At 37.6% G+C, this 12,321-nt stretch overlaps 1 protein-coding gene across 3 annotated transcripts in view; it reads left to right on the top strand.

Moving 5' to 3' along the window:
• The window catches only part of Prrx1 (paired related homeobox 1), a 72,832-nt gene extending 64,454 nt beyond the window's left edge, over window positions 1-8,378 (top strand). Inside the window, exon 4 of one of the 3 annotated variants that reach the window (XM_090340468.1) lies at window positions 5,705-8,378. In XM_090340468.1, coding sequence (XP_090196594.1) covers window positions 5,705-5,843 — 139 coding nt within the window. In that variant the 3' untranslated portion in view covers window positions 5,844-8,378. Of the gene's footprint in view, window positions 1-149; window positions 268-5,704 lie in introns of those variants that run through there. The other 2 variants (XM_090340469.1, XM_090340470.1) reach the window with 2 other exon arrangements.
• Window positions 8,379-12,321: the final 3,943 nt, after the last annotated feature.

Here is a 12,321-nt window from a genome sequence, read left to right as displayed (position 1 = left end):
CAGTGAGAAATGATTTTTTTTAAGTCACACAAGATCACTTTCAAGAATTGATGGGGTTTTTCTTTAGAAGTAAGTTTTCTTATAAAAATTGATATTGAGTTTTCTTAGATGAAGTAAGTATGCCTCCATTATTCTTGGGTTGAGAAAAGAACAAACCAAGGAGATGGTCTCCAAATTATACGTCAGTGCCTCAGAGTGAAAGATTTGAAACCCTAGATCTTCAGGGAGACCCACAGACGTCTACAAGTCCACACATTTGACTTTGGATGAAACTTTAAACAATTTATCATTATGTGTTTAAAACAACCCAAATAAAAAAACAATGTTAAAGTTGAAATAGAGTCAAATAGTACTTTCCAAAAAACGTTATTCTCAACTGTTTTGTGATTTGTAGGCTTTATATTAAGGGTGATTACAAAGCAGATGCCCATTTGTTTCCTGCCTTTAAAATCATCTGGTTAATAGCCTTTTCTTCGTGTTGGCAGTTATTGTAACATATTTTTCCTCACAGTAACTTTTCAGAAAGAGTTGAGTGGATTATAAATGACATGTCCCCAGTGAAAACATTATTCCTTGCTGCTGGTGGGGTTAGTATGCTGTTGTCCATAGTTGGGCTGCATCTGTTAGGAATCTCCAAATAAGGAAATGAAAAAAAAAATTTAAGCATTCTTAAATGTGTCAGCTCTGTGGAAGTCCCAGTGCAGATTTGATGAGTCAACACATGGAAGAAAAGCTTTTTCTTTTTTTTTAAATTAATCTCTAATGGCTCAATGCATTTTATTTGGCAAGGTCATTTTTGGTCACAGGCACAAAGGAGTTTTGCTAAAAGTTCAGGAGAAATAGTGCTCTAAACCACCTCTAGAAATTCAGTTACTGACTCTGCCCAGATCTTTTATTTCCAAGGAATAAATGAATGTTACTTAGAATGCAAGACCAGCAGGAAGGAACTTGGTTGTGAAACACATCCATGGTTATTGTCCTGTCCTTAACATGCACTAATTATTTAGTGTTAGCCTTAGCTTTTTATCCCAGGAAGTTTAATCCTAGATAGGAAGGAGTGGTTCAGAGGGCCCGTGAATTGAGCTGAAAACAGCTAATTACCCCCAGTGGCACACTCTTGTGGAAGGACTTTTATTCTAGGGTTCTCTTTCTTGTGCTGAAGCAGCTTTAGAAGTTTCCATGACAAGAACAGGTGGTAGTGAGCTCTCTTTCAGATTGGCAGCCATTCAAGGGTGTCTCACATCTGTTGTCACTTTAGGAAGAAAGCCCTCTCCCTCTTCCAATGTCATGTTTAAAGCATGACTAAGCTACTCTTAGACTACTCACATATTAATTCTATTTTTTTCTGACCTGTAACAAGACTTGCTTGTCACTGGTTTGTCAAAGGACTGGCTATCACTTGACTAGATGGCATAATTAGATCAAGTTGTAAAATTAGATATAAAGCAAGTTATTAGAGTGAGAGATCTTTCTTTAGTATATAGAAAAATATTAGACTCTGTTTATAGGATTATATATTCTAAATGTTTGCTGAAAAGAAATACATTGAGATGGCTTCTGTTCTTTTTTCTTTATTTCTTTTATGCTAATCCTGGGGCTTTAACTCAGGGCCTAGATGCTGTCACTGTCTTATGAACTTTCCTGCCTGGGTAGGCTTTGAACTGTCATTCTCAGATCTCAGCCTTCTAAGTAGCTAGGATTACAGGCATCAGCAACCAGCTCCCCGTTTGGCCTCTGCTCTTTTAGTCAACATATTGTGACCATGAAATTCTGAAAAAGTTGTTCAATTATTACAACTTCCCTAAACAATCAAGTGATAATGATATCACTTATTGATAACTTAAGAGATAACAAAATTCATTTTCCAATAATAACAGGTTTTTATTTTACCCTCAAGTTCCTACAAAGGAATTCCTACAAAACTTTGCACAGAGTCACTGTTCTAATGCTGGTTCCATATTAACACCATCATATAACTGGACAAAGTTACTGTTCTCTGTTGTGGAAGTAGTCTGTCATTTAAATGAAAAATGACTTGGTGAATAGTCAGTCTGTTGTGTAATAGAGAATATATATGTCCATTAATTTTTTGAGTAACAAAGAAGATAAACATTCATCTCACTTCAGATATTACTCTCTGGCCTATAATAGAGAAACAAACTCAGTATTTTTTAAAACAGCTATTAACCATAGTAAATCCCCACACTGGAATAACAGATGGTGCAGTTAGTCAACTGTAGTAACTGGTGCAGAGGAGATAAAAGTGCAATCACTACTACGGTACATATTTCTGGAAAACAGTCACAACAACTTCAGTAAACCAAAATAATCCCCCATGGTTCCATTTCCTTTTGTTTGCTGAGGAAATTGAACACATCTTTGATTATCAAAGACAGTGTGGGTTTCTATTAAATCAGACTTTTTGCTGGTCCTGAATCTAAAATGATGGGAACCACATTTCTCAGAAACTCAGCCAAGAACTTAAAGTACAAGTTCCATGACAATCTGCAATTTGCCACCAGAGAATGCTTTTAATGCTCTCACAGTTTTAACCTTATGTATTGAAAAGCCATCCAACTTTATTATCAGTCCTCAAGAAATAATATACCTTATAATTCCAAGTTCATTCCTCTGTGTTTAAAATGATGCTATGCGGGGCCGGGAGTTTGGCCTAGTGGTTAAAGTGCTTGCCTAGCATGCACGAAGACCCGGGTTCGATTCCTTGGTACCACATACATACAAAAAAAAGCCGGAAGTGGTGCTGAGGCTCAAGTAGTAGAGCTCTAGCCTTGAGAAAGTCCAAGGACAGCGCTCAGGCCCTGAGCTCAAGCCCAGGACTGGCAAAAAAAAAAAAAAATGGTGCTCTGTACCATTCTTAGGACTTAATTATCTTACCAGCTTGTGGTTAGGAAAGTCTAAGTTGGGGCCAGGAGTTTGGCCTAGTGGTAGAGTGCTTGCCTAGTATGCACAAAGGCCAGGGTTCGATTCCTCAATACCACATACATAGAAAAAAAAGCCAGAAGTGGAGCTGGGCTCAAGTGGTAAAGCTCTGGCCTTGAGAAAGCCCAAGGACAGTGCTCAGGCCCTGAGCTCAAGGCCCAGGACTGGTGCAAAAAAAAAAAAAGGCTAAGTTTATTGATTTTTATAATAATCCACCAGTTAGATTCCCTAACTTTAACGATGTCTTTTCTTAACCATTAAATATTAGAGTCATTGGTATGTCCTAAAACTTCCTATAGGATATTGGATGGAAACATGTAAATGAATAAGTGCATATGGATTTCTGAATCAAATGACATTTGTTGGTACATTCAAAAAAAAAGACTTTTGTCTTAATGTGTTCTGATCATTTATCTCACTCCTAATCTAAACCCACTACCTCTGTCCTTTGGTGGACAATGGTAAAAGATAGCCTTAACTGTACTGATATTTCTTTTTCTTGTTAAATGACATTATGAACTCAAGATAAATAATCATCAGCTCTTCTCTTTTTTTTTTGCCAGTCCTGGGCTTGAACTCAGGACCTGAGCACTGTCCTTGGACTTTCTCAAGGCTAGAGCTCTACCACTTGAGCCTCAGCACCACTTCTGGCTTTTTTCTATGTATGTGATACCGAGGAATTGAACCTGGGTCTTCGTGCATGGTAGGCAAGCACTCTACCACTAGGCCAAACTCCTGGCCCAACTTTTCTTTTTTATAGTCTTTTTTATTCTTTCTGCTGAGACAATGAAACTTACAGTAAAAACTACTACTACTAAGAATAAAATAATATTGGTCAGATAGGTTTTAGATGTCAGAGGGACAGAGCTAGAGATAGTGATAGAGATCAATGGCATTGAATAGAAATCAGTTTAATCGTACCATAGTGATATCTTGATGATTTATTGAACACTAAACATATGCTATGATTTTATCAGCATTCCCTGAGGACATAGTGAGCAGGCAGGTGTAATATCAGATCTATAAAGCTTATGCTTTAGGTCAGCGATATATACCATATAAGTTGTTAATTAAAAGCAAAAGTTCAGAAGAACATACACGTGTGTAGATCATTTCCTCAGAAATGATCCCAGTGAAGCTGCTAAAAAAAAAAGAAAAAAGAATAGAAAAAGTAAAGTTCTTTTTTCTACCACTTGAGCTATGCCTCTGTTCCTGCTTTTTGGCTGCTTATTTTGGAATGGAGTCTAGTGAGTTTGTCTTCTGAGGCTGGCTTTAAATCATAGTTCTTCAGATCTCAGCTTCCTGGGTAGTTAGACATGAATCACTGGTACCCAAAGTAGGATTATTTTTGTAACTCTTTTGAGTCTTCATCCTTCTGTATGAACATACATATAAATGCACACACATTCTCTCACATATTTGTAATTAGTGCTCTAAGGCTTTTAAAGATGTGTATATCTAGAAAGAGGAAATTATCTGGAACTAATTATACTTTTTTTAATACTTGGTTTTCTTAATTGCTAGTATCTGAGGTAAATAGACTATTAAGAGTCTTGACTATGAGTCTTGACTATGTGGTGTCCCAGATAAGTATCAATGGTACATTCTCTCTATTTGTAGAACAACTTCAGTTTGCTCTCTTTCTGATCTTGTCACTTGATCCTCAGAACCACAAACTCCTGTGTGGGTGACAAAATTCCATTGGAATGCAGGCAAGAGAAAAACACATGTCATTCCATTTATAAATATATCTCAGTTGAAAGGGTTTTGCTAATCTTAGAAACAACTAGAAATGTTTTCATTTCATTAAAATGTCCCCTTTTAACCATTTAGGATAAAATAAAAGAGAATTTGCACCCTAAGTCAACACACCATTTCTTTTTCCTTTTGTAAGAGATTCTTGAATGCAATTAACAAAGATCCACCATTGATGAATTTTAGTCAGCAGTGTTCCTAGGTCTTATTAACAATATCTGAAATGAAAATCAAACTTCATGTTTTTCTCAGCAATGTGTAGTGAGAAAGAGTTACCTCTGAGGGTTAAAAATGCTAAAACTGGAGCTCTTTTAGTCTAGTTAGGAAATTCAAACATTCACATAATAACTGATCCAAAAGCATTTACATGCTACTCACATACTTGGAGAACAGATCATAGAAATCAAAGCACGTGAGTAGGGACCTTTTGATCCTGCGACACATGGTACTATCAATAAATGAATCAAGAGGAACAAAGAAGTTATGTTGGATTATTTGATTCTCCAAGCACAGTGCTTATTGTGGTATTTTATTGATAATCTAAAGTACAGCTACCTAGAGTAAAGAACCAAAATTCTCTTCCATTTATTGTCAAATGGCTGGCTTTCCTTCTTCATTCGCCCCACCCCCTTCAGTCTGGATCGTGTGGGCAAGAAAAAGAGATCAAGGACTGTTTTAACTAGTCAGCTGATGAAAAACCTACTAGGTAACTTTTTCTCTCACCCCAGAAATAAATCATTACTCACTGTATCCAGTACAGCAAATACCTCTCCCTCCCTTTGTGTCATTCTCCTCTGCTTTCCTTTGCACTGCAACACAAGACTACCCCTCTTTCCAAATGCCTTACATGAATGGAAAACTGGGGTTATAAGAGCTCCTAGACACCCTAGTTCAGTCTAGCAGCCCCTTCCTGCCTGCATCCTGAAAGTACATCCATTTGGGGCACAGACTTGCTTCTTGGTGAAACTAATGTCTGTTATTCTTCCTGCTTTCTTCTTTGTCCCTACAGCGCCATGGCTACTTATTCTGCCACATGTGCCAACAATAGCCCTGCACAGGGTATCAACATGGCTAACAGCATTGCCAACCTGAGACTGAAGGCCAAGGAATATAGTTTACAGAGGAACCAGGTGCCAACAGTCAACTGAGGAAAAAATAATAATTAAACAGGCCTAAGAAGAAATCAAAAAAACCATAAGACACCTATCCTGCTCTGTCATTTCTTCATCTGCTGGAGAAAAAAAGTACAAACAAACAAACAAAAGACAGAACTAAAATATTGGGACCATGGCAGAGAAAAGCAGGAGAGGAACAAAATGAAAATTAGTTAACAAATGTACCTCCTTTCTCTGGAATACTACCACCATTTGTTTCTGTGTGTGTGTTTATTTCATTTTTCTTTCTATTTATGCTTTGCTTAATATACTCCTAGCTTCATCAGTTAGGGCCTGCCAACCCACTGTCATAAATTTGTATGGGTTTTAAAAAAACTGTGCAGTAGCCAAAGAAATAATCCCCTATATACATATATCCATATTCAAAATGATTCACCTATAATTTCTCATCAACCTGTTTGACCTCAGTGCCTTACTCTGTCTTCTTCCTAGTCCCCCCTAGGAATGTTTGGAAAGCCAAAGTCTTTCTGAAGAACCTGTTCCAGGCATGACTGCCTTTGTCACTGTCTACATGTCTGTGGGTTATGGTAAGGTTCTTACAGTCAGCTACTACACACACAAAAATCGTGCACAAGTTCTGATTATTGGCCTATCAGATTGATCAATATAATCAGCTAAATCTGGCTAATTCTAAGCTCTAAACTCTACTTCTTAACCATGGATTTAAGCTTTAAGCTATAGATTATAATATTGCCATCAACATCACCTCACACATTCATGCAAGCAATCAGCAAACTTACGTTCAAGGCATTTGTTGTGCTTCAGTGATTTGCTGTTGAGAGCTATTTGATACAGAATATATATATAGTTTTTTTTTCACTTGAGAGGGATAGAAATTTCTTCAGGAAAACCAAGACTGAATTGTGAAATGCCTGGCCTACATCTCTTTGGTGCCTTAAGTGTAGTCAGATGCACACTTTATATATATATACTGTATATATTTATATATATTATATATAATATTGCAAGCTTGAGTTTGCAGTTTCTCACACATAGCAAAACAAAAAAGCAAAACTCATACTTCCCTCCCTGTCTTTACTTCTACAGCGATGAAACATTAATTAGGCATCTTGCTTGTTTTCTCATTGGAGTTATAGTGCAGTCGGCAAGAATGTTGTTTAAGAACTAGGGCTCCTTCTCACCTTAGAGCTTTCAATGAGTTACAAGTTGTTTTAGACTATTAAAGTATCCTTGAGGTTGGAGCCAGAACCCTGATGTCCAGGGAATTCCACTTAAGAGGAGGAAAAGATGTTTAGTCATCTGCTCCTTCTCCACTTCATGGAACTGTAAAAGACAAAACACACACTAAAGTAGATTACTTAACAGTTGGCTTAAATTCCAAAAAATTTAAATACAATTACTGACACAGATATAGTTAGTATTTCCAAATAAAAGTTTAGACTCGAGGGATGAAAGCCAGGTTTCTTACTCTTTGTTCCCAGCCCTGCTTTCCTAAATTACTTGCCAGGTGGACTTGACCAAGTGGTGCCTCAGTTTACCTGTTTATACAAGATGGCAATTCCTACCTACCTCACAGGGGTGTTGTGAGGCTCTATTCATCTTTCTTTTCCTGTATTCTCTGTATGTGCAGCACTTTGTAGCCATGGGAAGAAAGGGGCTGTAAAAGTGTACAGGGCTAATCAGTGGAATGAGATGCCATCTGTAAGGCTTGTCTTGTAGGAAGGGAATGCTGCAATTGCTGTACGTACTTATCATCTTGTATTTGAAAATAGGCTTGTATTGTTGGATGTCTCACAAAGCATGTCATCTGACTAAGGACTAACTAAAGGCACACAGAATAGACAATATTTTTAACTTATTTTCTTATCCTGGTCAGCTTGGTTCTCATCATTTCAGTTATCAGTGGTAAGAAAGCTTTAGGTTGGTTTTGGCTAAACATGCCAACTTTGTGTACTCGGAGTTACAGGCAAGGAATTTGGGATGTAAAATGCACTTTTAACACATATTTGTATTCCGATCAGATTGAGCTGACAGAAATGTTTTCTTAAAAAAATCTAGCAGCTACCAATCTGGAAATGTATTTCTAATGATTCTGTATTTCTTTCAGTAATAAGGGCACCCATCTTTTGCATTTTGCTCTCAGCCCTGGCTCTCTCTTATTTTAACCAGAAAGTTTTTTTATGGAGGTTCATGTAAGTCACTGAGCAACACGCATTATTTGCTTCTAAGAAATCTTCCATTTTTTTGTCCCATTCACTGCTGGGGATTATCAGGTTTTGAAAGAACAGTATATCCTTGAAGATCAGAATATTCTTTGGCTTGAGAAGTATGTTGAATCTAAACTTTAGGGGGGTGGAGTTTAAAGAGAGGCTTTGAATTATGGAGAGCAGGAACAAATGACATATGCAGAGGATTTGCTAAGCAGGAGAGGAAAGGTAGAGGGTCATGTGAAACAAAAAAATCATTTGAAATCTTCATGCTGACACCCCTTTCCAGTGGCCAACAGAAAAGTTTGTTCCCATTCACCCTAATGGTAAAGAAAACATTTATCTCATGCCTTGGGCAAGCAATGTCTGGAACTTTCGCTGAGCCACAGAGCTGGTTAGTCATAGGAATGCTCATTGCCGGTAGGTTAATGCCACAAGCATCTATTATCTGAGCATTTGGTCAAGAAGCATTCACTTCAGTCCACTTATCACTGATCTAGAAACAAGTTCAATAAGTGATTTGGAGGAGTAGACGTCTGGCTCTGAAGCCAGTTTGTAGAAGAGGGTCAAAGTACCACACACTCCAGCCACATCCCTGTTCTTTACCAGCAGTAGACCCAGATACAGATGGATATGTATGACTACCTGTGTCCTCAGATGTTCCCCAAATAAGATGTGGATTGGTAGGGCACTTGGAAGGTTAAATTAAACCAGAGAGGTGACCTAATTAAAAGAAAAATGGAATGAATAAAGATCTCATAAGAAATGTAATATGTAAATTATATCTTGCTTTATGGTGTAAAATATACATTGTTTGCGCTAGAGTAGAAATGATTCGTTTTCAATAAAATGAAAGAATGATGCAATCTTGTCTTTTGTTATACACATTGGAGCCAGCTGATTCCTTTCTTTGAATGTTTGACTTTGTATTATCCTTAAGTAGTTGTATGAAGGAGTCTCCATTCAACGTGCTAGTTTGTGAGTACAACATATGTTGATCAATGCTACTCCTTTCTCATTTTCCCTCATCTCTATCACCACTCATTCACTCAATTTACCTGATTCCAGTTTCACATATACTCACCAACTCCTTTTCTCACCATTCACCTACCCTTGCCCCTTGACCTCACTTCCTCAGAACATGTGTTCCAGATTCTTGGTACCCATTTCGTTGACATCTACATTAACTTCTCAAAGGAGTTATACCATTGGAATCCTACACTTCATATACAATACTTTAGTTAATACCATTGTGTATGTACATGTATAACCCTGTATATGTTTATGTATATATAATTTAGATCTCACTTCCACATATGAGAGAAAACATGCATCCCTCACTTAACATAATTTTTTCGGATCCATCCTCGTTCCTGCAAATTACATAATACCATTCTTCTTGATGAATGAGTAAAATTTTATCTATCTATCTATCTATCTATCTATCTATCTATCTGTCTATAGATAATGTTTTTTAAGGTAGTGGTAGTATCTTTGTAAGTGTCTTTACTATATCCTAACTTGTAATTTTTTGGATAAATGCAAACACTTTAAACTTTAAAAACCTCTACTAGGACACAAAATGACATTCACATGAGTGACGGTAAGGAGGAGAAAAATTCTTTATCAGAATATATTTTATTTCTCGTTAAAAAAGAAAGAAAACAGTGGTGATCACAAGGGTACTTTACAATAATGGATAAATGTATGGAAGGATGTTTAGAAAAACTTAGTATTTTTAAAATTAACATGGTAAGTAACATTAAGAGTAGATACTTCATGACCAATAAAAAAATATAAAGCATACTTTTCATTTTGGAATATGCAAGTAAGAAAATTCAGTATATTAAGTATCCATTGTTCTTGTGCATAACATAGGGTATAATAATAAGGAGAACAGTGAAATCCACATTGTGAGACACAGGTTACGTTTTCACACAATTAAAATCTTGTGCAAAAGCAAGTTTATGCAACAGTTCAGGACAATAAATTAATAGATATCAAAACAAATAAACCAGACCGAAGGATTCCAGAAAAAGAAACAAAACACTGTGAGCCAGAGTGGGAGAAGTATTTTATAGCCGAACTGGGAGTTGAGATTCATCAACAAGCATTTATTTGGACAGAGAGTAACGGGAAATAGGGAGAAAATAAGGGCAGAGATACAGATGTGAGGAATTTAGCCCAGGGAAACATGGAGAGATGATCCTTGATGCGATAGTTTATTTTAAAGCAGAGTAGAAGAAAATGCTGGCCATCGAGATCTATTCAAGGCTATTAAGCAGGGGAAAAAGCCATATAATTATGCCATTTTAGTAAAGCTATTCTTTAAAGAATGAGGATAAACTAGTGCAGAATAAGAAAGGGAAATAGATCAGAAAAAGCTTGATACACAAGAAACAAAAAACAAAGCTGAAGTGGGAGCATCATATAAGGAAAGAATTAATAGGACTTAGTAGACAGAAAGCAGTGGAAACCAATGAAAACTGGTGAGTAGAAGAACATATCAATGTTTTTGTTTGTGAAAAAGGCCAATAAAAACAGAATGATCCAGTCACAGGAAATGACAATTGAGGTTTTTGATACATTATTAAACCTGAAAAATCAAATATAAGAGTCCAGTACGGGAAGGCATGAAAGCTGGACTTGATCAAGAATGATGATAGAAGTTTGAGCTCACTTTATAAGCTTCTCCAATGAGTTGTCAAAGAAGCTTGGCTGAGAGGATGGTTTCCTCAGTCTCCAAGTTTTGCCAGACTCAGAACAACAGCACTAGGAATTTTAGATCTTGGAATGAAGCCCATACTTTGTCCCAATAAGTCACTCTAAAGTGGGTAGCTGAAAGATGCTTTCTTACAGTTCTAGAGACTAAAAGTCCCAAGCAGACTAACATCAGGTTCAGAGTCTGATAAAAGCCATCTTCCTGAGACAGCTCTCCTCTTGTTACAGCCCACAAGGTGGTGAACATGAGCTTACTTTTTCTTTTTATAGGGACACAGATCCTGTCAAGAGGACTCTACCCTCCCGACCTCATCTAAACATGATTATTTCCCAATATCACCCACCTTCCTAAGCGCCAACTGGAGGTGGGGTTCAATGTTCAATATGTGAACTTCATGTGGACCCAAACATGCAGACATATCTTTGGACCAGATGAGGTCTTCTTAGACTCTCCCTTTCCTAGCCCCACCCAGACACTTCCACACATGCACTTGGAGCCAGCACCTCCATTTGTACACGGCATTATGAGCATGTGAGGTGTGGAGATCCCTAATCCAATTATCCCAAGCCCAGTTCATCCTGGTTCATATGACTGAGGGGTAGCCAAAGGTTCATTGTGTGGGAGTTGGGAGTGCACACAGATCCGGAACATGCATTCTACAGTCGCCATGCATATATGTCCATTTTCCAATGTGATGCTAGGTGATAAAAAAAATACACTCATGGGGTCTGACCCTCCCTGTATTGCCATGTTCTTGAAAGAAACACGTGACGAGTCTGAGAATTCAAACACAAACTTGGCTTTTTGGGTGTCATGATGGAGGTGTATTTGTCAAGGAGAGTAGAACATACTTGAGTGGTCTATTAGCATAGTTTGTAACATAAAAATAAATAAATATCCAGATCTTGAATGTGTACTTTTGACTTTTCGAACCCTAAAGCCAATAAGGGCTCGGTACTCTTATCTCCCATACCCACCAACTTCCCTCCATTTTCTCTCTTGTTTTCATTACTTATTTGAACAGACGGAAAATAGGGCCACAGCTTTATATTTGCATTCTGCCAAGAGACAAAGAATTTTCTGCACTGGTTCTAAGCACAATAATCCTGGGGAATGAATGTGGCCTGACTTGGGTTATTGTGGTCTTTTTAACATAGTGCTGAAGTCAGGCAACTGTCATCCTCTGATTGGCCAGATGGATGCCGGCAGGATGCTCTGAATGACAGATCTTCCTGGACCATAAGGAAATGGTTGTGAATTGGGAAAAGCCTCCTAAGAGAAGGGGAATGCTATTATCCCCTGGGAAGGGTTAATGGACTGGGAACAACACAGATCCAATACTGTGCATGCTTGATTCCCAGAACATGTGCTACCTTCTTCCACTCACAAGGCCCTTGACTAACAAGATGCCAACGACTCCCCAAAACACTTAACCAGGACTGTGAGGCACATGTGTAGATATAGTTTCTTATGATCCTCCAACTTATAGCCAAAATGACATTATTAAGCATCTCTACTGAGTGCGAAGAACAGAGCCCAAAAGTAAAATTCCTATTTAGGG

This window comes from Megascapheus bottae, chromosome 10, assembly GCF_031878675.1.
Source record: "Megascapheus bottae isolate mThoBot1 chromosome 10, mThoBot2.hap1, whole genome shotgun sequence".
NCBI lineage: Eukaryota > Metazoa > Chordata > Mammalia > Rodentia > Geomyidae > Megascapheus > Megascapheus bottae.
Note: the sequence above shows the minus strand (reverse complement) of the source record. Positions and strands in the feature narration are given on the sequence as shown.